This window comes from Ipomoea triloba, chromosome 6 (genome assembly GCF_003576645.1).
Source record: "Ipomoea triloba cultivar NCNSP0323 chromosome 6, ASM357664v1".
Lineage (NCBI taxonomy): Eukaryota > Viridiplantae > Streptophyta > Magnoliopsida > Solanales > Convolvulaceae > Ipomoea > Ipomoea triloba.
This window is the reverse complement of record NC_044921.1, coordinates 11,540,831-11,567,628: the sequence shown is the minus strand read 5'-3', so window position 1 is coordinate 11,567,628 and position 26,798 is coordinate 11,540,831. Positions and strand designations below refer to the sequence as shown.

The 26,798-nt window shown below is 37.2% G+C and overlaps 2 protein-coding genes across 3 annotated transcripts; one reads left to right on the top strand and one right to left on the bottom strand.

Annotated features, from left to right (window-relative positions):
• Positions 1–14,720: 14,720 nt before the first annotated feature.
• Positions 14,721–19,918, bottom strand: LOC116023293 (CXXC motif containing zinc binding protein). 2 transcript variants are annotated; one of them, XM_031264287.1, is made up of 4 exons: positions 19,721–19,918; positions 16,902–17,006; positions 16,354–16,521; positions 14,721–15,100 (listed from the first exon to the last, which is right to left on the bottom strand). In XM_031264287.1, the coding sequence occupies exons 1-4, from the start codon at positions 19,820–19,822 to the stop codon at positions 14,978–14,980; spliced, it is 498 nt and encodes a 165-aa protein (XP_031120147.1). In that variant the 5' UTR covers positions 19,823–19,918; the 3' UTR covers positions 14,721–14,977. The 2 variants fall into 2 exon arrangements, with proteins under 2 accessions (XP_031120147.1, XP_031120148.1); XM_031264288.1 differs by lacking the exon at positions 19,721–19,918 and adding an exon at positions 17,521–17,585 and having other exon boundaries at positions 14,968–15,100.
• Positions 19,919–20,666: 748 nt separating this feature from the next.
• LOC116021746 (4-hydroxy-tetrahydrodipicolinate reductase 1, chloroplastic-like) lies at positions 20,667–25,029 on the top strand. Its single transcript, XM_031262218.1, has 9 exons — positions 20,667–21,035; positions 21,528–21,765; positions 22,098–22,231; positions 22,324–22,398; positions 23,005–23,106; positions 23,749–23,858; positions 23,988–24,075; positions 24,555–24,630; positions 24,724–25,029. The coding sequence occupies exons 1-8, from the start codon at positions 20,832–20,834 to the stop codon at positions 24,621–24,623; spliced, it is 1,020 nt and encodes a 339-aa protein (XP_031118078.1). The 5' UTR covers positions 20,667–20,831; the 3' UTR covers positions 24,624–24,630; positions 24,724–25,029.
• The last annotated feature ends 1,769 nt before the right edge of the window (positions 25,030–26,798 follow it).

Genomic DNA, 26,798 nt, shown 5'->3' with positions numbered 1-26,798 from the left:
CTATACACACAACATCAAAATGGCGTCGTTGCCGGGGATGGCAAACGGTTCTTGAATTGTTTTGACATTTTTGAAGTAGATTTGTAAGAGTTCTTGAATTTCTTTCTTTTTGTTTATATTGTTTTCTTACTTTTTGTTACTTGTTTGAGAAGTGAGCTTATTTGCATTGTATATCTTGTGCTCACTTGCAACTACTTTTAGTTGCAAAGATTTGTTGTTGGCTAAGCTTTGTGCAGGAAATTTTCTCTATCAATTCATTTGTAAGCTTGCCAATGTGTGCTCAAATGAATCTCCATGGTTACCCACACCATGGAGGACCATCTTATGCAAATACTCCACCCCAACCATATCTCTATTACCCCCATCCTACTTATGCTTACCCTCCACCAACACACCATTACCCACCTCCATACCCTTACCCATTTCCACATCACCATTTACCACCTCCATATCACTATCCATTTCATACACAAAATCATCAACCACACCCATATGAAACACCACCTCCACCTTTCCAAGAAAATTACCCTTCACAATCACCCAATTTTCAAGAAATTGACTCATTAAGCTCCAATGAAATATCCCGAAACATAGAGAGTAAGCTTGCACAAATGATGAGAACAATCGACCCAAGCTATACTCCCGAGTCAAATTCATTCCCCAATTCCCACCTAAACACCTACTACCCACCTCCATCACAAATTCATCTAGAAAACAATACTACCCATTCCTTTGAAACACCACCCTCTTTCCCATATAATACCCATACAAATCCTTGTGATTATATCCCACCGGCCTTAGGCAAAATTGAAATTCTAAAAGCGAAAATCGATGCATTCACGAGGATGGCCAAGGAGGATACGGCTAAATTAAAAGCCAAAATCAAGAGCAAATTGAAAAACTATCTTGCTACCCTCCGGGAGGAAGGACTTCCACTAGAATTGTACAAGAGGTTGAAAAAGAGCAAAATGCTAAGGAAGAGGAGAATTTTGAAGAAATGGAGGATTGTTATGCCCCGGTGCTTGAAGAAGTTCCAATTCTCGAATTGGAAGATCAAAAGGAGGTAGAGATGGAGAGTGAGGATGATGAGATTGAGCTAGTGTGGGAAGATGAAGAGCCAAAATATGGTAAAATTCCTAATCTTTCTTGTGCTAATATTCTTGAAAATCCTTGTGCTCTTACTGAAAACACCCTTGACACTTGTGTGGATGACTCCCTATGCATTAATATTTCCATTATGTGCGATTATGATTGCTTTAAATTTCGGGAGGATGATTCCGTAGAAAATTTTGATATATTGATTAATGATTATAAGGATTCTATCTTGTTTGCTAATGATTATGATTGCTTTAACTTTTTAGAAGATGAATCCTTTGTCTTGGGTGAAAGTGAGTTGATGAGTGAGGGGGATGATGCTTCGTTCTACTCTTGTGAGAGTGAGAGTAATTTTTGGGAAGATGAGAGAAGGGAAGGAGAGGAAGGGATGATAGAAAATGAAGAGATTCTCACATTTGATCTTATGGAGAAAGTTGAGTGGAGAGACTTGACTACATTCGAAAATGAAAATGGGAGTGAGGAGATATGGTATGAAGAGAGCGCTAAAAATGAAAAGATCTTTAGGGGAAGAGAGGATGAGGAAAAGGAAGTGAACACCATCCTAGAAGAGTTAAGGAGGGTGTTTGAGGCTAAAATTTCTCCAATCTTGCATTTTATTCTTCCTTTACTTATGTGGGTATTCAAGGATGTTTCCCATCTTGGGACATTCCTTGAAGCGAAGGTTCACGGGACGCTTGGTAAGGTCCCAAAATCTGTGTGCTTCGAAGGATAGAGCACATAACGTCTGGCCAGGAGACGTTAAACCATGGCGCACTTGGGATGCAATCCCAACGTTATCCTTAGATTAGAACTTTATTTCTTGATTACTTTTTCTTTTCCTTCGTTTATTAGTAATTTTTCTTTTTAGAATAGCCTTGCTTGAGCTAACATTGCAGGTGATTTTGGTGCTAAGCCATGACAAATGAGCTAAACCGGATCAAACATGGAAGGCGAAAGCCGGGAGACGAAGAAGGTGATCAGCATTGCTGACCACGCCTGCTCACACGCGTGGTGACAGGCGTGGAATCTTTCCAGAGCCGCTCCACGAGGACCACCACGCGTGTGAGTCACGTGGACAGGTCCTGGACAATTTTCGTGCATTATTTTCTTTTCATCCAATTTTTCTGAGTCTCCAAGGTTTGGCCGTGCCAGTAATCATCTCCTATCTTGATTTACATATCTTTCTTATTGCTTTTGTTTTAGTTACTTACCTTGTTTTAGGATTTATGCTTTAATACTTTCATTATGAATAAAAGAACTTCTGTCAGGCCATTGCACGTCTATTGGTTGTCTTCTTGTGCTAACATTGTTTCATGTAGCTTGGAGAACGAAGGCAAAAGAGATGTTAGAAGCTTAAAGTGTGGAAATGAAGGGATGCTTACTTGGTTGTAAACCTCTTATCCCTTCTACTTTTTATGCCTCGTTTTTCAATTCTAAAGTGTGGAAATCGAATTGTTATACGTGTTCTTTGCATACTTGATAAACACATGCTATTTTGCACACACATAATGCTATATTGTTGACACCCCCACACCCTCGGAAACACTTCTAAAGTGTGGAAAGGGTTTGATTGATTTTGAATGGTCGTGCTCCTTTGTTCCACTTGATCTTCATGGCAACATCGAGGACGATGTTTGTTTTAAAGTGTGGAAAGGATGCACCTTGTGCTTATATTGTTTGTTGCTTGATTGATATATTGGTCTTGTCTTATGTGTGTGTTTTATCTTTGGAGAGTGTGTCATTGTTCACATTATGTAGGGAGAATGTTAATCATATGCCAAAAATAAAATTTTTTCTCTTTGAATATCCATTGGAAGTACCCCTTCTTTGACCAAATGAGCTTTAAATTCTTGAATGCTTGCATGATATTCACCTCTTATTTTCCTTAGACCTTAGTCAATGATCTCTCGAAGTGGGAGTGTGCACCCCTTAATTTTAGAAAGATAAGTGAAAGCGAAGCCCGGAATTGAACTAATTTTGGTAGGGCATGGGGCAAAAGGTGAGCCTAGAAGTGAGCTTAGAGTGAAAAATCCCTAATCCCAAGAAAAAGGCATGAGGGGTTGTATGGAGAAAAACTAGAAAAGGCAAAAGGCCAATCCTAGAGATAAAAATTGAGGAAAGCCATCTCGCTAGGTTGTGTTCAACCATAGTCTTCATAAAAAGCAAAAGCTATACCTGGAGTCGGTTGTCCACATAAAATGCTCCTAGGAGATGAGAAAATAGAGCGGAGGTGAGCCGCTTCGCTAGGATTCAAGCACCCATTGCACTGTCTTCGAAAAAACATGGAGCTCCATGTGATGTCGGGTCGCCTGATGACGTTATCCTAGGAAGTGAGAAAATAGAGTGATCGCCCAAGCCATGGCGATGAGCGGTCCATGTCCCTACCCTCACTTATTTTACGCGTTGGGCTTTGGTGTTTAGTCGAAAAGTGGTTGGTTGATGTGACACCCCGAAATTTATTCACCATTTTTGTTACAAAATGATTTTTAGCCAAAATGTTTCTAACTATTCATTTTTCAGAAAATTTCAACTCGGCGCAGTCCGAAAGATTTATTCGGTAAACATACTTCCCGAACTCCGTTTTACCTGAAATTTTTATTTTAGAACCCCAACCTATAGTACTTGATATCCTTAAAAAGTTTTGGTCATTTGGATATTTGAGTAAACACAGAAAATTACATTTTTGCCCTTGGCAGTGTGCTGTCCAGAATTTTTTTTTCTCTCTGGACTAGTTTTGGAAAAAAATTCGAAAACCATACTTCTACTCCTTAGATTTCTATGAAATTTTATATGTAGGTTCTAGACTTGCTTAACTACATATTTGAAGAAAATGGTATCAAAATACCTTACCAAATACTCCCAATAATATTTTTAATCCGAATCCAGTGTTCTGCCAATTTCTTTCTGCCAGCACATGTATTCTTCAATTTGATACCAATTATTTGACTGATATCATCTATGTTTTAATTTTTATTTTGTCTCTTCTAGAACCTAGGCAGCCACCCTATTGTCCCTAAATTATTTTCTACCGTAACTTTATCTGATTTATCCCCTAACTGGCAAGGGAAGTCTTATTCTTCAAGATTTACCATAGCATTGTGACAAGTGTCATTCCTTCTAGCCACATGCTAATATTAAAATAATTTTTGGAGATGATCTAAATAGAAACTTGATCTCCAAGTTTCTTCTTTCTTCCCTTATAAGAAACAATGTAACTTTTTCTTCAAGCTTCCTCATCCTAATCTTATAAGGGAAAATATATAAGCTTGATCATTTTATTTTTCCCCATTGTGACCAAAATATTGGAGAGGAAAGAGAGAGAGAAAACTTCATCTTCTTCCTTGAATTCAAGAGCTTCCATAGCCAATTTCTTCATCAAGATCATCATCTATTCGGTAAAATTCCATTTTTATTCGGTTAAAAGCCTTGTTTTCTTCCCTAGAACCTAACTATAGGTTAAGATTTCCTAAAATTATTATTATGATGATATGTTTTGCCTAGGAATTTTTGGTGAAAGATTTGAGTAGAGGATCAAAATCTTTCTTGCAAAAAGTACTACAACCAAGAGGTAAGAAGTCCCTTAAGTTGGTTTGTCACTTAAGATTTAATAATTGATAGTTGAAATAGGGATTTATGAGCTTTGTGTTGTGTTAGTAGAATATATAAGGGTATAACTAGGTGGATGGATTTCAAGTATGAGACTTGAATATGAAGTATATCCAAAAATGTTTATAAAAACTTACGTTGAAGAACGTATGCTATTTTGGTACACAGGTTGTCAAAACCTTATTTTTGAAGGAAAATACCACTTTTAGTGAGTGTGTACTTTACGTGAGAAAGATGAGAAAATGGTGTTTGAAAAGCCTGCGGGTACTGAGAGTATTTTGAAAATCTTCCATGGGCTAATGAGGTAGCCAATTTCAAGTATTGGACTCAAATGAGAAATATGTCCAAAAAGAAATGATTTAAGAAAGAAAACTGAAGGAAGGAAAATGTTTTCAAAACCTTAGTTTCTAAAGTAAAGTTGAGGAGGACCTTGATTGACCCACGGGTGGTTTTAAGTGCCCTTGCCCAGTGGTCGTTATGATATATTGTATGATTAGTTCATACTGCAGGGCGAAGTCTATTCGCCGAGTACTGTATAACTCATAGGATGAGGTATTCTTATGGGGGTGTGCACACTTAAAGTATAGTTACTCTAGAAGTCCGGGGAGGTGTCGTTTTAACGGACCTGGCTAAGCCAGCTAGGAATCATTTTAACGAACCTTACGTCCAGGGGATCAACGTTAGACCGGGTGATGACCACTGACCCCGAGTTTGATGATCCAAGTGGTCAGAGAGGGAGTTATGAGAATACTCCAAAGGCCTCACGCTTGCTAATATGAAACTAAGGAAGTTTTAAAGATGAAAAAAGGGTTACTCTATAACGACCTTGAGAAAGAAATGATTTTGTCTTAAGAGACATGTTGATTTTGGTTCACTAATCACTTTTTGTGCAAGTCCTCGTTGTTAATTTATTTACAGGAGAAATCTCATCAAATGAGTAAAAGTTACAAAACTCTCTTATACGTGTTTTGAAAACCTTTGTTGAATTTTGGGTGACCATGGATTCTCTTACTTAGCCGTCGTGCTAACTACACTTCAATGTGTTTTTCTTTTCTTTTAACAGACGTTGTCTAGTGTGGGCTCTTGTAGCCCGATGAGCGCTGAGAGCTCATCTGAGTTGTGTTTCCAGTGTTGGACTATGATGACTGTGTGCAGTTCCTGCTTGATGATGACCCCTACGCTCCCGGTTACGCTCTTGCTCCCCCTACTCCTCCTGCCCCGCCCTCTCCGAAGTATACTGTCTAGAACAACTCCTTTTTTTTTTGTGTAAATATCTTTTGTAGCCTTAGTATGGCTAACAAGTTGTGAACAACTTAAACTTTCATGTTTTTGGACCCAATGGGTCGATCCTTGTATATATAGTAGTAGCTAACCTAGCTACCTTCCTTTCTTCCCGCTGCAATATATACTTAAACCTTTTGTCAAGTAGAAAGTGTGTGAAACAGTTTTCCTTCTTTAGCCTGTGCATCTAGAGTGGACTCTTTCTGGATTTGATTGGGTTCAGTCTAGGCGTGGCGGTAACCACTCCGGATGTACGGTATAGCCGAGCCAGGGTGTTACAGTTGAGGTGTGCACATCGTTCCCACTAGGGGGCTCGGCTTGAAGGCCTTTGTAAANCTTACCAAATACTCCCAATAATATTTTTAATCCGAATCCAGTGTTCTGCCAATTTCTTTCTGCCAGCACATGTATTCTTCAATTTGATACCAATTATTTGACTGATATCATCTATGTTTTAATTTTTATTTTGTCTCTTCTAGAACCTAGGCAGCCACCCTATTGTCCCTAAATTATTTTCTACCGTAACTTTATCTGATTTATCCCCTAACTGGCAAGGGAAGTCTTATTCTTCAAGATTTACCATAGCATTGTGACAAGTGTCATTCCTTCTAGCCACATGCTAATATTAAAATAATTTTTGGAGATGATCTAAATAGAAACTTGATCTCCAAGTTTCTTCTTTCTTCCCTTATAAGAAACAATGTAACTTTTTCTTCAAGCTTCCTCATCCTAATCTTATAAGGGAAAATATATAAGCTTGATCATTTTATTTTTCCCCATTGTGACCAAAATATTGGAGAGGAAAGAGAGAGAGAAAACTTCATCTTCTTCCTTGAATTCAAGAGCTTCCATAGCCAATTTCTTCATCAAGATCATCATCTATTCGGTAAAATTCCATTTTTATTCGGTTAAAAGCCTTGTTTTCTTCCCTAGAACCTAACTATAGGTTAAGATTTCCTAAAATTATTATTATGATGATATGTTTTGCCTAGGAATTTTTGGTGAAAGATTTGAGTAGAGGATCAAAATCTTTCTTGCAAAAAGTACTACAACCAAGAGGTAAGAAGTCCCTTAAGTTGGTTTGTCACTTAAGATTTAATAATTGATAGTTGAAATAGGGATTTATGAGCTTTGTGTTGTGTTAGTAGAATATATAAGGGTATAACTAGGTGGATGGATTTCAAGTATGAGACTTGAATATGAAGTATATCCAAAAATGTTTATAAAAACTTACGTTGAAGAACGTATGCTATTTTGGTACACAGGTTGTCAAAACCTTATTTTTGAAGGAAAATACCACTTTTAGTGAGTGTGTACTTTACGTGAGAAAGATGAGAAAATGGTGTTTGAAAAGCCTGCGGGTACTGAGAGTATTTTGAAAATCTTCCATGGGCTAATGAGGTAGCCAATTTCAAGTATTGGACTCAAATGAGAAATATGTCCAAAAAGAAATGATTTAAGAAAGAAAACTGAAGGAAGGAAAATGTTTTCAAAACCTTAGTTTCTAAAGTAAAGTTGAGGAGGACCTTGATTGACCCACGGGTGGTTTTAAGTGCCCTTGCCCAGTGGTCGTTATGATATATTGTATGATTAGTTCATACTGCAGGGCGAAGTCTATTCGCCGAGTACTGTATAACTCATAGGATGAGGTATTCTTATGGGGGTGTGCACACTTAAAGTATAGTTACTCTAGAAGTCCGGGGAGGTGTCGTTTTAACGGACCTGGCTAAGCCAGCTAGGAATCATTTTAACGAACCTTACGTCCAGGGGATCAACGTTAGACCGGGTGATGACCACTGACCCCGAGTTTGATGATCCAAGTGGTCAGAGAGGGAGTTATGAGAATACTCCAAAGGCCTCACGCTTGCTAATATGAAACTAAGGAAGTTTTAAAGATGAAAAAAGGGTTACTCTATAACGACCTTGAGAAAGAAATGATTTTGTCTTAAGAGACATGTTGATTTTGGTTCACTAATCACTTTTTGTGCAAGTCCTCGTTGTTAATTTATTTACAGGAGAAATCTCATCAAATGAGTAAAAGTTACAAAACTCTCTTATACGTGTTTTGAAAACCTTTGTTGAATTTTGGGTGACCATGGATTCTCTTACTTAGCCGTCGTGCTAACTACACTTCAATGTGTTTTTAACAGACGTTGTCTAGTGTGGGCTCTTGTAGCCCGATGAGCGCTGAGAGCTCATCTGAGTTGTGTTTCCAGTGTTGGACTATGATGACTGTGTGCAGTTCCTGCTTGATGATGACCCCTACGCTCCCGGTTACGCTCTTGCTCCCCCTACTCCTCCTGCCCCGCCCTCTCCGAAGTATACTGTCTAGAACAACTCCTTTTTTTTTTGTGTAAATATCTTTTGTAGCCTTAGTATGGCTAACAAGTTGTGAACAACTTAAACTTTCATGTTTTTGGACCCAATGGGTCGATCCTTGTATATATAGTAGTAGCTAACCTAGCTACCTTCCTTTCTTCCCGCTGCAATATATACTTAAACCTTTTGTCAAGTAGAAAGTGTGTGAAACAGTTTTCCTTCTTTAGCCTGTGCATCTAGAGTGGACTCTTTCTGGATTTGATTGGGTTCAGTCTAGGCGTGGCGGTAACCACTCCGGATGTACGGTATAGCCGAGCCAGGGTGTTACAGTTGAGGTGTGCACATCGTTCCCACTAGGGGGCTCGGCTTGAAGGCCTTTGTAAAATTTGAGGTGAATCTAATTTGGATTGCATGCTTGGTTGAATGAAGGGTGCGTGCGTTGCATTGTCCAAATGAGGCCATAGGGGTTTTGCTTCGTTTGTATATTCTTAGAGTGTATGGCATGTGGTTACCATTCTGTGTAGATAATGTGCGTTATTTCACCCACTCCGTTGGATTCTGTGTAGATAATGTGCGTTATTTCACCCACTCCGTTGGCTACTGTGTAGATAATGTGCGTTATTTCACCCACTCCGTTGGCTACACCCTAGAGTTAATAGGTTATTTCACCCACTCCGTTGGCTACACCCTAGAGTTAATAGGCCGATTAATTGATTGAGTAACACAGCTACCTTTGGCACTTAAACGATTAATTGATTGAGTAACACAGCTACCTTTGGCACTTAAACTATTAGCGTTTAATTGTGAATTGCTTGAGGACAAGCAAAGTTAAAGTGTGCAAAATTTGATAAGTGCCAAAAGTAGCCATATTTTAGGGGTCATTTAGGTGTAAAATATGTTATAATAGATGTCCATTAGGCCTAGAAACATGCTAAGATAGGGTATTTCATTGAATATAGGTCTAGGGACTAATCTTGTGTGTTTCATTATAATTTGCACAATTCTTGCACTTCGTAGGGCATTCCGGCGACACTTCAGTAAAACGGATGTAACCGGAGCTAGGAATGTCCAAATGAGGCGAGACAGGTGGCTATGGAACCGTATCGACGAGAGCTACAACCTAGAAGAAGACAGAAGAAGCAAACTTCACCACGCACGCTCACACGCATGTGAGCGGCGTGGTTGCTTACTGGTTCGCTCCCACGCACGCTCACACGCGTGTGAGCCGCGTGGACGCGACACATCGCGAAAATAATTAGGGCGAGATTTTGAGGGCTATATATATGCCATTTATAGGTCTTTTAGATCAGTTTTCAACAGCCCCAATAAACTTTAGATCTGATTTCCCTTTCCAAATTCTTCCCCTTTGGGGAAGAAAACATTCCTCCTTAGAATAGATTTAGGATTTGAAGATGAAAATGTAGATCCAAGAACTCTTTAGGTATAATTTCTCTTCTATTAATATAAAGTTTACTCTTTTATATTCTTGCATTGTTTATATTGCTTCTATTTATGTTTATTATGGTAGAATAGAGTAGTTGGGTGTGTGTGCCCTTGTTGATCTATGGATTGATGCTTATAATTTGATATTATGATCTTGGTATTGTGGGAGTATGATTGATGAATGTATGGATGATGTTGTTCAATCTTTGCTTCTATTTCCGGCCGGGGTAGTTAGTAAACCGAGTGGAAGTGAGAGAGTGCGCGATAGCGGCCTCTCACGAGCCCAACTCATCTATATCTCCGCTCTTAATCCGAAAGGATGAGATCCGAGAGGAGTAGTAGGCTAGGTGTTCGATGAAATGCCTCAATTGAATGAGGATTGAGAGTTTGAGTGTGACGCCACTCAATACAAAGACCGTGACTCCCTAGATCAATCCCGAAACCCAATTCCAAGCTACCTACGATAATCAATCCTTTGGCTTAACTTTGGCATGCACCCCTTCCCTTTTATCTTTTGTATTTTCTATCCTTATCACCTTACACAACCAACCATGAACAAAACCTTCCCCTTTGATTCTTGTAACTCTTACCTTTCAACTTCCTAAATGCCACACATATTCGGTTCCCATTCGCCATCCTTGAGAGACACGACACTCGGGGAGTCTTGACTCTTCGTTTTACCACTTCCATACCACATTCACCCTCACCACTATACACACAACATCAGCAACAAATTAGTAAATTACAACAATTTGAGCTAAACAACACCAATGATCTTACAAATTAAAGAGAGACGACTACCTTAAAGTTTTAAAATATATATTAAGGTTGAATGTAGATATAGAGTGTATAAAAGAAAGGGAATTAACCAAACTCCTCGTAGGGGAAGCTGATGGGGTTGTGATAGTTTTAAGGCCATTAAACAGGGGATAGTTTTAAGGCCATTAAACAGGGGGAAGAGAAGTCATCATGTTGCCTGCTATTTTCCTTAGTTACAAGCATAAACCTATTATGAATGAATGTTGAGCGGGTGCATAACTTTGAAGTGCAAATTTTTCATTTTTTGAGTGTATATTTTTCTTCTTCGAGTGCATAACTTTGCACCTTGGGGTGCATAACTTTAAAACTTCATATGCATGACTTTGAACCTTCATACCATTGTCTAAAATAGGGTTTCACCTGAAAAAGTCATTGAAAAGACCAAAAGTGTCAAAATATGATAGTCTAGGTTGTTAAATGGCAAAATTGATTATCTGGGCCTAGAACTAAATTTGGAATTGCTACAAAACACAATGGACCTCTGCTGAAATTAACTCATTGGGAAAATTTAAAAAAAAATAAAAAATAAAATTGAAGAGACGAAAATACCTTTACCTAAAATAGAGTTTCATTGGAAAATTCATTGGAAGAACCAAAAGTGTCCAAAATATGATAGTCTAGAGTGTTAAATCCCAAAAATTTTAGCCCAAGACTACATTTGGAATTATATATATATATATATATATATATATAGTTGAGTTCAAGTGTAGCCTACTCCTTAGGTGTGGCAGTGCAGGCTTTTTTCAGCCATTAGATTACATCAAGTCATCAAATCAACACGCAATATATATATGTTACAAAACACACCATTCTACGTACTAAAATGCACCAGAGGACTGATAAAACACACCATTCCACACTATAACCAAATGCACCTATTCACTTAAAATTCCTCAGTATACGTAATAAAACGCATCATTCTACGTATTAAAATGCACCACAATGTGCCTCATGTCAGATTATAAACATACACTATTTACGCATATTAGAAAATATGTGCTAAAATATACACCATTCTACGTATTAAAATGCACCACAACGTGTGTCAAAATACACAATTCCACTTATTGAAAATCCTCATCTCAGATTATAAACATGCACTATTACACTTATTAGAAAATATGTGTTAAAATACACACCATTCTGCGTATTAAAATGCACCACTTAAACATACGCGAACTGCAACTGGATTAATCAAATCGAACAACACAAATGAAGCTGCACGACCGCATGGGTGCTCCCTGTCGCATTTGAGCCTATATATATATATATATATGCCTATGATTCCATGAGAACGCACCCCTAGGAGAAAACTAAGAACAAATCTCAACCTTACATTTGTAAAAATTCGATGGATCTAATCAGATTAAAGAAAAAAAAAGATATGGTGACATTTTCGTAATTATCATCAACCTTACTATGCAAACCTCGTGCAATATATGTTCATAACTACTTTCTCAACTTACTGAAACACAAAGAGTCAATACCGCCTCCACTGAGACTCAAACCCACAACCTCTCATATGGAAGTGCAACTTGGTGCCATTAAACCACAAGATTTAGCTACTTATGTCATTGACAATTTGTGTATTATAACTTTTTTTTTTGGTCAAATATGATGCATTCCATTAGTGACTTAGTTAAAATCCCCACTTCATAGATAATTTATGAGAAAAACTGAATTAGAGTAGTAATCAATGTTGAAAAAATCGCTAGGCACCCCCCAGGCGCCCGGGGGGCGCCTAACGCCTAGGGCGCCGATTAGTCGGCGCCTAGGCGCCCGATTTTGGGCAAAAGAGTTCTAATATTTCATCCCATTTCTTTGTTCAACAATGCATTTCAGCCATTCATCCTAAGCTTAAAAGAGCAGACATATCACATGCTAAAGCCTGACTCCCTGACGCATGTACATAAAGCTGCCCCTAGGTACTTTAAACATGCTAAACTATCAATTCTGCATGTCTCCATTTGTCATTTCTTTTCATCTTTTATTTATTTATTATTACTTTTCCTCCATTGACATTTTCCTATCTTTAAAACAAATATGAATGATAATCTTCTCCCAAAATCTGAATGATAATCGAACACCAAAGCTGGACGATTTTCTTATCTGATCTTTAGCAACCCGATTCCCATCTTTCCTCCTATTTTTATGTCGAAAAATCTGGAAGATAATTGAAGACCAAAGTCGGCTTCTTCTACGAAATCGATTACCATCTGTTGCCGGATTCACCTGTGAAATCAACGACCATCGTACGACGACGACGGCAGCTCCTTCTCAGTTCTCACTCGAACTGGAGTCTGGGCAAACTGGCAGAGGTGTTTGGGCGGACTGGTGGAGCGGAGGTAGGGGTGGATGACTGGCGTTTGGCTTCGTCTCGCATCGTCTTGCACTTGCAGGGCTCCGTCGAACAGAAAAAATGGCCGTTTAGCACTCCGGGCGATTCAGTCGAACAGACAAAATCGGCCGCCTAGGCGGTCTAGCCGGCCACCTAGGCGCTCTGCCGCGGAGAAGGCCGATTCCGGCCTTCTCCGTCGCGGCCGGGTGGTGCCTAGCGCCTAGGCGCGATTTTTGCAACCTTGGTAGTAATTAACAAAAAAAAAAAAAAAAGTCTACGAGTTTAATTAAATGACTATTAGCATAATTTTCCTTATAAATATTGTGGAGAAGAAACCAAAATGAATGATATACTAATCGAATTAAACAAAAACAAAAAAACAAAAAAAAAAAAAAAGAAAAGANGGGGGGGGGGGGGGGGGGGGATAGGCACCCCTACAATTGCCCTCCACAATAATCATTCCCTGTGGCCTTCCCCATTACAAGGTTTTTACACCAGTTTTAAGAAAAAGAATGTGAGGTGGAGAGAGAAAAAAAAATACCTCATTTTACAGATCTGGTGGGGTCCACTCGGAATATTGAGAGTTGCGCCTCACCGCGTGAGGCGCAACTCTCACGCTCGCCTGGACGCGTAAATCTAAACTTTTTTTTTAGATTTTAATTTGTGTTTTCTTTTATTTTTTTTACTCTACTCCTATTTTCCTTTTTCTAGTCACACCTGCAAAATCTCTTCAAAAACCTCAAACTATTGAGCGATACTAACTTTCCTTTGTTTTTTTTTTTTTTTTTGTAAGTTTTTTAATCTTTAATCTTATGTGGTAGACTGGTTGGTTGTTTGTGTGTGATAAAAGTAAGAGTGTATAGTATGATCCAATCAAATATTATACATTGCAATATTTTATATATACACACACATACAGGTACGTTATTAATTAAGTACACGGTTTATTTTGTTGAACATATGTTGGTCCAAAGTTTTTTCACTAACATTATCGTTACCATTATTTTTGAAGAAAGCAAATAGACTGCAAATACTAGTAGCGATTTAAATCGTCTCAGGACAACATTAACTTAGGCTCTGTTTAGTAAATGGCTGTTAGCTGATTGGGTTGGTTGTTTGGGTTAGAAGGTAAGATTTGTTAATAATATTAGCTTTTTGGTATAATTTTTTTTCTCAAAAAGCTAATTGAAAAGGCTGCTTTGAGTAATTTTTTGAATTTTAGTATTTTAGAATTACAAAAAACTTATTAACCAAACAACTAAAAGTGATCAAATAAGCCAAAATTGACTGATAGACTGATTATTTACCAAACATGGCCTTAGACTTATAACCAGTGAGTCAGTGACACCACAGCCTTCCAAAAAAGATTTTTAATCATATATCAAAACTGATTTTCTTTTTTCCGGTGGGGCAATGTTAGATACTTGGATCAAACCCCGCGAGTGACACCACAGCCTAGATGGCAGGTCGAGGATACGTGAGCCACGTGCAACAGAAACCTTTGGCACGTTGTTGGCATGAACTAGACAAACCTTGAAACTCGTGCAGGCATTTCAAGGTTTGTCTCCCAGTCTGTCTATTTGGTTGGACTTTTGCCCAACAGAATACAGATTCTGATTACTATACTCCATACATATCTCAACTGTGGTTCCAGTTGGCGTTATACATATCTCAACTGTGGTTCCAGTTGGCGTTAAGGAACATAAACAAGCTTACGTAGTGACATACAACTATACAAGCAAAAGCAGGACAACTACAGGTAACAAACCAGAAAATAAAAGATATTAATGTTGAGAATTAAAGGCAAGGGAACAAGCACTAGAGGAATCATACATATTATGCAAAGCACTCCAATAAATTTCATGCAGTATTCTGGAAACATAGCAGAAGTCCCAATTCATCAATTTAGGCATTAATGAGACTCACTCAGAGATAAACTTTCATTACCAAAGCTAGAGCTCTGCTGATTTTATACCATGCACATTAGGTTGAACATAAACTGCTTGCAAGGAAAATGCTCAAACTTTTTATGCATTTATACACGGTCAGTTAAACATCAATTTTCCTTCCATTTACCTACTTCACCACTGTAAATTTTGCACGAGGGTTGGAAATCATAACTGGGCATTCCCCCTTCTCATCATAGTCAGCGTACTCCCCTTCAGACAAGTCAATGCCCTCGAATTTTGTTCCTTCAATCTGTACAGAATCAATATTGCTTAAGCCACACAGCAGTTGTAACCAACATAAACATGAAATTAATGAAACTGAAAGGACAGACAAACATAAGAAATACAACAAATCCAATGCATTTTGACTTAATGAAACTGTGTCCTCGATCTACAATAATAATATATGCTTTATGCCAAATTTTACATATATTTCCTCTACTACATAACAATCCAAAATCAGAAAGACAATTGAAAGGAAACACTAGGTTGAACTTATGCAAGTACAGAATTGCAGTTATACACAATTTGAAGTTCTGAGCTCCCCATTAGGAGAAAGTATGAATTGTTTGGATCTCATTAGCAAAGGAGTTTGGGATCCTATACAAGAATAGCAGTGAGCCCTTCAAGAAGAAAACGGGATATGCCGTTAGATTCCTATGGCATATCATTTTTATAAAATTGGGGTGTGTGTTAAGAGTGCCTGCATGGCTGCATCTGATCATTGAACTCACATATAAGAACTCAACATATCCAGGCAAAATTGAATGGGACTGGACAAATAAGTTTGGGAAATTTTAGCCAATCAAATTGCAAACTCTCTCCACATACTTCAAAGAAATCTGCTTTTGTTTCTCTCATCATAAAAACTTAAGTTTCGCAATGTATCAAAAGAAATCGGAAAAAACTAGTAACAATGATCAAATCATAATAGACTAATAGTCATCTCAAGGCATGGATTCTATATAGTAAATGAATCAAGATATATGCTAGGATTCAAAGAATCATATCAACTTACAAGAAACAATCTTGGATATTAGTTTATCAGCCCTAGACATACAATAATTTACTGAACACTCTAACAGGCGGTTTTTGCCTTTTTCACATTTTACTGTCTTAGATAGAATTCTTTAGTCCCTCACAATAGTTGCAGTGATTTAATGCACCTAAACTTTGTCATGAGTGGATTAAAAATGTTACTGAGAAAGCAAAAGTAAAGATGTGGGTGTGAGATAGGGAGGGGAGGCGAAAGAAAGGGGAATTGTTAAATTTACAAGGTAGTTTCTCATTTGTAATCTACACTCAGATTCTAACACCAGACTGTCTCGTTGTTATGGGGAAATACTTCCATGGTGAGAAAACAGCACTTGCATGCCAACAAGGAGTCAGTGAACAAAAAACAAATAGTCAGTGAGGATAAGAAAGGACCATTTAACAATTTAATATAGTTACAACTCTTTCACTCTCCAATAAAATGCAAAAAGCCATAAAAGAACTTCTTACAGATTCAGCTTGCCATGTACCACCAAAGTGAAATTCCAGAGGCTCAAAACCCCTGCAATCAAAGGCCATTACAGGCATAAATGATCCTGCTTGACTAGCTTCCTGAGTCAATGGACGGCCTTGGCCAGTGATCATGGTCAAATTTCCAGACCTTCCGCAGAACTTGCACTGAGATGAGATCAGACCAAACAATAAACAAGAGGATAATTTCAAATAGAAATACATAAAAGCTACAAAAATTCAGACAGGTTTAAAAGATACAGATAGTAATGGAGTTAGGCCATTGGAAGGAAGGAACCAAATGTAACAAATTCAACATTATACTAAATCAATTTAGCAACAAAGTATATAGCCTAGAAAATGATAATTACCCGGAGCAAATTGTTAACATCAACACAAGTTGTATTAAATGATATATTGTACATGTAAACTGAAATATACAATCTAGAATCTGTGAAATGAAATCTTTGTACATATACTCTACCATAAATATCCAAAATGCATAGAAGACAAGCATATTCAACTGAATATGTAAGACAATAGATCACCTTCTGTACAAGGTGTGCATTCCCCCTGCCTGTAGGAAGTGGAACAGTTTCATTCAAGCTCACACATGTCTCCTTCTCAGTCACCTCACCACAACCGCATTTCAGCTGTGCAAGTTAAGCAGATAATAACAAAGATAAATGTGAGAACAGTGCTGCACTCTACAGATTAACTCGGTTTCTTATGCATTGCAGAATCATGTGACTGCATAAACATTTATACAAGTCAAAACGCATATTAGATCACTAAATAGGCTAATCTACTTCAGTCCTTATATTATGCTCCATCTTTTCAACTTTGATATTGTTAACTTCTTCTTCTTCTTCTTTTTTACTTATATGTACCTTCAATTTTGCAGACTTATGAGATTATGACTTTTTGGAAAGTAGGCTATTTTAGATTCTAATTATCACCTCATAAAAGTTATACTTAGTTTTAGAGCAAGACTTGAAAAGAGAATAGCTGATTCCAATTTCCCAATCCTTGGATCATAGATTAGACCCAAAAGACAAGTTAGAAGAGCACACTTCATTTTCTGTTCAATACAAAATAGCCCATAGATACAGGTGTTATGATATCCACCCTGTAACCACATATGGCTGCAAAGTGACTTAAACTTACAGATACACAGATGGAGAGCATTTGTGTACACAAATTTGCATCTAAGTACATGCAGAAAATCACCTACAATAAGGGATGTGAACCATAAGTTCATTGTACAAACTAAAGTGATGCATTCATGGGCAAATAGTACTGTAGAAGGAAGCATAAGATATAGAAGATCAATTACCAAGATTGAGATTTCTTATTTTCATCAACTAAGATATTTAGAATCCATTCTATTCCTAGCATAATATTGTTATTTCCTATTTTAGCTCTTTTGTAAACCTTAAATAGCATCATGCTCTGCAAGGAGAGGTAAGTTGGAATTTGAATAAAATAAAAAAGAAAGTTTCTTCCTCCAACTCTCTCTTCTGAGGTTCTGTTTCTCCTTATTCACAATTAGGAAGAATAGAACCGATCGTTCAAACTCTGTCTCTCATAGGCCCATAACGAGGAGTATAACTCGTGATCATATCAATTTAGTTCCCGTTGCCGGCATTATGGGCAATAACATCACTGAGGATCCTGCTTTCAAAGCACTGCAGAAATCTGTTCACTCCCTAGAGGCTTATGCTAACAAAATTGAGAACCTCTCTTCCACTGTGTCTTCCCTTTCGGCAACACAACACCAACAGGCAGCTACACTGTTAATTTGGAAAAACTGATGAAACAACTTTTGATTGCTCACGGCAAAACACCAATCTCTGAAGCTGAATCAGAAACGCTGCACCAACCGGAAGGGGATTCTGCCATCCAGGCAGCACCAGACGATCACCATTCCCTCGTGTGAAATTCACCTAATGCATTAATGCTATGGGGTGACCTGAAGCTGAGACAACACTCTATTTTGAAGGCTACCCATGAGGAGAACTACATCAACTCCGTTTCAGAATGGTACCATAATTGGGCTTCTCCAATCATATGGTGTGAGGCAAAATTTATTCGACCCGAGCCCTTAATGTTGGCATTTAGGAAATAGGATTCACAACGTAGCAGCCATACAAGCGGATCTTCATCTCCAGAGAACAATGGAAAGTTCATTTTAGCATATCTAATGACTAATGAGGGAATGGTGATCGTCTGGTGCTTCCTGGATGGCAGAATCCCCTTCCGGTTGGTGCACCGTTTCTGATTCAGCTTTGGAGACTGGTGTTTTGCCGTGAGCAATCAAAAGTTGTTTCATCAGTTTTTCCAGATTAACAAGTGTACTTGCCTGTTGGTGTTGTGTTGCAGAAACGGAGGACACAGTGGAAGAGAGGTTCTCAATTTTGTTAGCATAAGCCTCTAGGGAGCGAACATATTTCTATAGTGCTTTGAAAGCAGGATCCTCAGTGATGTTATTGCCCATAATGCTGGCAACAGGAACAAATATGATCACGAGTTATACTCCTCGGAGACAGAGTTTGAACGATTTCTTCCCAATTGAGAATAAGGAGAAACAGAACCTGAGAAGAGAGAGTTGGAGGAAGAAAATTCCCTTTTGATTTTATTCAAATTCCAACTTACCTCTCCTTGCAGAGCATGCTGCTATTTAAGGTTTACAAAAGAGCTAAAATATGAAATAACAATATTATGCTAGGAATAGAATGGATGGATCCTAAATATCTTCGTTGCTGAAAATAAGAAATCTCAATCTTGGTAATTGATCTTCTATATCTTATATCTTATGCTGATCTTATGCTTCCTTCTATAGTACTATTCGACCATGAATGCATCACTAAAGTCCAGTAAAGGAAAAAAGGCAGCAGTGAAGAAACTGTGTATCCAGATTTTACCATAAAATTTCATGTAAGACATACCTAAAACATATATTCACTTGCAGACTTACACTTAGCTCCCTACATAAGTAACATAACAAAAGACCAGCTTTGAACCTTTGAACTCCAAAAACAAGCAAATTACATACAAGCCTGGAATCTGGCAATCTACCAAATGTAAGTACACATTCATCTATGCACGGCTATAATTACATAGTTGCGTAGAAATGTGCAGTAAAGCATCACATATTCAACAAAACTAGATCATCAAGCCCTAGAATCACAGTAATGACATACATAATTACATACACAAGTAATTCAACTCTACAGAATACAGAACAAATGTAAGAGCCAAGAGTAGATGATTAGAAGGCACAAAAACGTATTGATTCCACGAAAACGTAGCAGATATTTAGTTATTCGCATAATAATAATATATATGGGATGAGGAAGGAGAAAACCTTGAACATGAAGGGGAAGTTGACATCGTCAGAACCGCCTTGGGGCTGAAGGTTGGTGAGGTTCTCCAGCTCCGCCGTGATCATCAAAAGGTACTGCACCATTTGTTTCCTCTCCCTATCAGCTTCTAATCTACGCTTCCACTGTTTGACTATATTTTCACAAAATCTCAGCTCCAGCCTCCAGGAAGAACATTGAAGTGTTTGGGATTTATCCAAGTATATATCTTGGGCTTTTTGGTGTGTGAGTCCAGAAACTTCAACGGTTCATAGAATATATTGAGTAAAGTGGGCCTTTAAAAGAAAACAAAAACAAAAATAAAACAAAACAACTAATCCTTAACCATGAAATTCTGTATTTTAGGAATATAAATATTGTACCTGAAATAAATTAGTAATTATGTCGTGAAATTATATCATGAACTAGTTCATTTTTAATTATATTACTATAAAATAAACTTTGAGTACATTAAAAATTAACACTCAATATATTAAAAAATTTAAAATGAATCTTTAATATTTTTTTGAGTAAAAATAAACATGAGACCTTCCTTATGGAAATGAACAATGATGATACAAAATGACAATGTATTTGGCATCTATCAAGAATTATTAATTCTCGCCCTAGAACATGTGTTACTAACATGAATATATAGAACGGTTGCCTAGAATAAACAGAATGATTGCCTGGAATACACATAACGATTACCTAGAATACACAGAATATTAACATAAATACACAAACCGCCCAAAACGAGAAACGTAATTTCCAAAAAAAATGAACAATTAGTTTACAGTGCTCAAAACGACATCGTTTACGTACATGATGCACGGTATAATTTGCTTATTAAATTTGGGTGAACAAAAAATGTCCAATTGGGTTTGCTACGACCAAAAAAGCCCAATATGGCATTTAGATTTAATCCACTTCATAGTCGGAAATGAAAAACCACAGCTAAAACAAACCTCACCATCTTCTTCCGCTTGTCACCGTAGAAGGCGGCAGCTTCAGAAAGTACTCCCACTACCTCGGCTCTCTTTCACATGTTTATGAACTTGTATATTCATAATACAAGTCGTATTCCTTTTGTTATCAGTAGCTAATTAGTTATCCATGGCGTTTGTGGTTAAACTGCCGGTAAATATCCAAGGACTTCGTGACTGCAATTTTACCAATACGAGCAAGAGAGCTAGATATAGCTTTATCAAAAGGCAAAAGTCTCTGGTTAAAATGTGTTCATCGAATTCCGGTGTGCCAGTCCAGCTCCTCGAGCATACGCCGTCGCCTAAATCGCAGAACAATGCGCTCCCGATAATGGTAACTTCTTGCTGGACCCTTCTGCACTCTTAGTGCTTTTTAATTTCTCGGTGAATCTTGTTTGTGTGTGTATTTGTTTGATGAGTTTTTGCATGATTAGCATATATAGTTTTCTGGAGCATATGTATTAAATATAAACTAAACTTCAGAATTGGTTTTGAAAATCATTTTTTTTTTTTTTTTTTAATGTGTTAATATGATTTATTGAAGATGCTTCTATGTGATACTATCAGCTGCTTGGTAAATAAATATAGTAGACCACAATTTTTGTGATTCTTTTTCCTATCAGCAATGGCTTAGCTCTACTATTATCTTAAATTTTGTTAATGCTTTAATTGTGATTTGTTCTTCCACTATTTTCCTATTGCCTGCCAATGCTTCTTTGTTTTAATTTTGTTTTCGGATTTTACCTTCTTTCACATGTAAGATGATGAGATTTAGTTGAATTTTAGTTTGATTGTATGCTTCCATTTTGTTCCATCATCTGTTTAGGTGAATGGTTGTACTGGAAAAATGGGAAGGGCAGTTCTCGAAGCTGCCATTTCTGCAGGTCTTCTGCCTGTCCCTGTGGCTTTTAGTGGTCCTGAAGATTTAGGAAAGATAGTAGACGTAGGGGGAAAGCAGATTACAGTGCACAGTCCTTCTGACAGAGAGAGCACTCTGTCCTCAATCTTTGAGGAGCATCCAGATTTAATTGTGGTGGATTACACAGTTCCTGCTGCTGTGAATGGTAAGTTATTGTCTTATTGAAATTGATCAATATGGTATTTTGTAAATCATTTAGAAACTTGGATAAGAGAATGGGTGTTCTGGTTTTGATACTTTATCATGGGAATTGGGATACATGTAACTCATGTGCCATGCATTTACTGAGCATCATATTTGTATAAATTATTTTCTCATGTAGTCATGTATCTTTTTTTCAGCCCTTTTATTTCATGTAGCATTTGTGGAAGCTGTGCTAATCACCTTAACTAGAAAATAGCCATTATTTCTGCAACATGGACAGTGTTGCTTTGGATTTTCTATTTGATGTTTTTGGTTGCTTCATTCCACATACAGATAATGCAGAGTTGTATTGCAAAGTTGGAGTTCCTTTTGTGATGGGAACTACTGGTGGAGACAGGGATAGATTATATAAGACAGTAACAGACTCTAATAACTATGCTGTCATCTCCCCGCAAATGGGGAAGCAGGTATTGACACTTTTTGCACTTTAAAGTCGTCTACACCTGACATTCTTTTGTCTATACATTTAAGTTTCTATAACCTTCTTGGTTATCTCTAGGTTGTTGCATTTCTTGCTGCTATGGAAATAATGGCAGAGAAATTTCCAGGTGCTTTCTCTGGGTATAACCTACAGGTATCTTTATTGTTCTGTCTGTGAATCATTAGTAATATTCTTTTCTGTTCCTAGCCCAGTGAATATCCTAAGATGAGGTATTTTAAACAGATTGCGATCATATTGTTCACTTCAGGATGCACCAACCTTTTAAACCCTCACTGCTAAATAGATATTAATTTCCTGTCTATATCATTTGCTTTTTATTTTAATTTATTAAAAGGTCGAGACTTACAATTGAAAGTAGCATGTGTTTGGAAAGATATCAATTTGCAATGAAAGTGCAACATTTACTCCATGCAAGAAACTGCAAATGTTCTCAACTTGGACTGAATTTCCTTGGGAACACATCCTAAATAAATTTGCTTAGTCAAGATGTGAGTTCTTTCATGATATAGTACTCTGTCTAGTGAAAGCCTTTTGTTTGATGAACCGTGCATTTCTGACAATCTGGTTGTCACCTTTTATTATCTTATTTGTTATTATTGTTTGCTTGGTTGCTAAACTATTATACTTGGCAAATTTCTTATTTTCCCTTGAGACTCAAATATTTATTGAGTTCATTACTTTATTTGAAATATTATGTGATTTAGAGTTTTGATTGTTCCCTCCTATAAACTTGATAAGGTGATGGAGTCTCATCAAGCTAGCAAATTGGACCTATCTGGAACTGCCAAGGCTGTCATCTCGTGTTTTCAGAGATTAGGGGTCTCCTATGACTTAGATAAGGTTAGTCTAAAGAATTTCTGGTGTGCAATGGGATTGTGGACTCCCAATTTCATTTCTTTACCACTCTACTAGCAACTAAAAAACTCAAATATTGGATTCAAAATTGATTTGGTTTCCAAATCCCAAATCTCTCTGGTAAATATACTTGTAACTGGGTCTTGTTATGACATTTGGGTTAGATAGCTTGTTAACTTATTTTATTAAAATCTAGACTTCTGCTTGTGTCACTGGCTATTTGCATCAATGTACTTTTCGTATCCTATATTTATTTATTTGTCCCATAATACTCTGTTTAATGGGCTTTTTCTCGCCCTCACTTAATAGCTGCAACATGACTTGCAAGTTTTTATTATTTAGTAGCATCCAAATAAGTCCTTATAGCCATCTACCTTATTTGGGATGTAACATTATGTTGTCTATTTTGAACTAGTAATTTTCTGTTGGGTATCAAGCAGTGGATTCTTAGTTGTTAGAACTACTAGTGTACTAAAATGAGGAAAAGGAATGTGTAAAACTGAAAAGTCTACTGGAATTATATCATATATGCAATTGCAATTTGTCTGTGCCCATAAAATTGTTTTCATTTATTGATTAACTTCCCAATAATAATGTATTGTAGTTGTTTTGTGAACCATTTAATAGGTAAAACAAATACGTGACCCCAAGCTACAACTTGAGATGGTTGGTGTCCCAAAAGAACACTTAACTGGTCATGCTTTCCACCTGTATCATCTGACCTCACCTGATGAAACGTAATACATCATCACAGAGCTTCAACCTCTACTAATCTTTTTCTGTTTCTTTTATGAATAATTTTCACCCACCCCCTCCTCCCCCAGCCTGTGCCTCTAACTTCGTTGATCCCCCTTGCTCTTTCGTAGGGTCTCTTTTGAATTTCAGCACAATGTTTGTGGAAGATCAATATATGCAGAGGGTACTGTTGATGCCGTCCTCTTCCTTGCAAAGAAGGTAGTAGCCCTTCCATCTTGGTTTTGAATTGTTAATCAGCACTTGCTTGTATTGGCTCTGCAAATACTTTCTTTCACTTTAAACCCTTACATGTCACACGAAAATTATAAGCTATTAAAGTGCATAGTTTATGAAAGTCAAACAGTTAGTAAGCCATTAAATGACAGCTTTTTATCACAAATTATTCTTTTTGGGTGACGAGGGAAACTCCCAGTCACTACTCGAGGGTGTGCACTGGGTAAACTCTGCCTTGTGACCCTAGCCGACAAAAGACCACAAGGAGGTAAACCAGCCTAGGTTGCCCATAGCTGACCAGTTCAAACCAAGAAGTCTGGGATTCGAACACATGATCTTGTGGCTACAAGTTTGTAACCTTAGCCATATTGGCTGGGGTTACCCCTTTTATCCCAAATTATTCTTCTGCCAGCCACTGATCTACAAACATCTAACTATAGATATGAAACCTGTTAATGATACAGGTCAAAGCTAAAGCAGGCAAGCGGATTTATGACATGATTGATGTTCTGCAGGAAGGCAATATGAGATGAGTTTCAAGTTAGACCCTTTCTCATTCTCATTCTTTATTTTTAAGGACTCCAATGTTCTACATTCAGCTAACTCCAGATACGGAACTTGTGTTGATTGCAGGTCCAAATCTAAAGCAGACGGCTGCCCTTGATAGAGTCCTAATGTCCTATGGCATTTTGCATTTTGCATTTTGCAGGCAAAGTGGTAACAAATATTTATGAGAGGACGTACTACTTATGCTAATATTTAATAAAACTGAACATTATAATATTCTGTAGAATGTTGTATGGTAAGAGCATTCAAAGAATTTGCACGTTTTGTTCTTACTATGCTCCTCGTGTTGTCTCACCATGTTTTAATTGTAGTTTCTTAAGCATCCACAACCCTCTCTTATTCTGCTCATTTTGTGGTGCCCAACTTTTTTTACATCACAATCTAATTTTTTCCTTATTTTCTTTTCAATTCTTCTTCCTTTTTTTTTTCCCCTCATTTTGTGGGCCTTATTTATTACTTTATTCACTTTACTATAATTTTAAGGAAAAATGATATATTTGATCCTTGAGTTATATTCATATTGACAATTCAACCCTTTAGTTATGACCATATTCATTTTTACCCTCATTTATGAATGAAGTGATGCATTTACCCTCATTTATGAGTGAAGTGATACATTTGGTCTCTGGTGACTTGTCTTAACATAACGAAAAAATTCAAAAATCCTCTATTATTGGAGGGGTAAAATAGGAAAGTCAGATCTTATTCAAAAATTCCTTTGGTATATACCCTATGCATTTTTACATGCCTATATAAAGGATCCTAGGCCCTAACCCCTTCTTTGTAAGGAAAGCCATTTTTTCATACCATATAAAGGATCCTAGGCCCTAACCCCTTCTTTGTAAGGAAAGCCATTTTTTCATACCATATAAACACAACTCAATAGCCACTTTCCCACTCTTCTTTCTCTCTGACAAAATAACTCAAAAATACAATACAACACTCAAGAACACTCCAAATCTTTCATTATAGCAATATAGCCTATGCTTTTATTTCCATATCAAATGTCTTACAATTTGTTCTATCAATTATATATTGTATATAGTGGATTGTATATTATACCCACATTTTAATATTATATTGAGATATTTTCTCAATATATTTCGCCACTATATTCCCACAAAAATTATGGGAATCCATGAAGACGAAGACTCTAACAAAAATTGAAGGAAGCAGTAAAAATTATCCAAAAATCGGACTTGCATGATTCCCAAGCCTCCTTGTTTGAAGCTGTGATCAAGTGTAGTGAAATTTTTTAGAATTTTTAAATTTTTTAGAATTTGTAAATTGTAAATTCTTAGTTTAATATTAAAGTGTAAATTGTATGGATTATAGCCTTGTATAGAAAATAGCAATAGCCAAAAATTAAATGTATTAAGCCCGGTTAGGTTGGTGTTTTTACCATTGGCACTCTAAGTTCGAAAAAAAATCTCGGCATAAAGCCCTACAAAGTAGGCAATTAAGCTTGGACAAAATCTCGACATAAAACTCTATGAAGTAGGCAATTAAGCCTGGCAAAAAAAATCTCGGCATAAGCCCTACAAAGTAGGCAATTAAGCCCGAAAAAAAATAAAAATCTCCACATAAGCCCAACAAAGTAGATAAATTTGATCACTAGATCACATTAAAAATCCAATCTCTTGATTGGTGAAATTCGATCCTAGATTGTGAATAAATCCAATCTCTTGATTAGGAAAACTTGATTACTAGATCACACTAAAATTCAATCTCTTGGTTGGGAAAATTTGATCCCTAGATTGTGTTTAGAATCCGATCACTTATGTACTGATAGAGATTATTTCACAGGAATACTTCCCCATAGGTTATGTGCATCTGTTCAGTGTTCGGTTCGGGATCAAATAGTCAAGGCATACTCCTATATAAAGGCCCTAACCTAACCCTTCCATTGAAGGGAGAAGCCATTCGATATACAGACTACAACACTTTCAATTCACATCTCTCATCTTCTCTTTATCATTGAGCTAAAACAATTTATACAATGGCTGGCCAAAGCCAATTTTTTGTTCGTTCTCTCCTCATATATTTTTCATGCACATTCTATACACATGAACTAATATGTTCTATCAAATGACGCCGTTTGTGGGGAGCCCGCAAAAAGCCGTGTTCCTCTTCATCCGGCG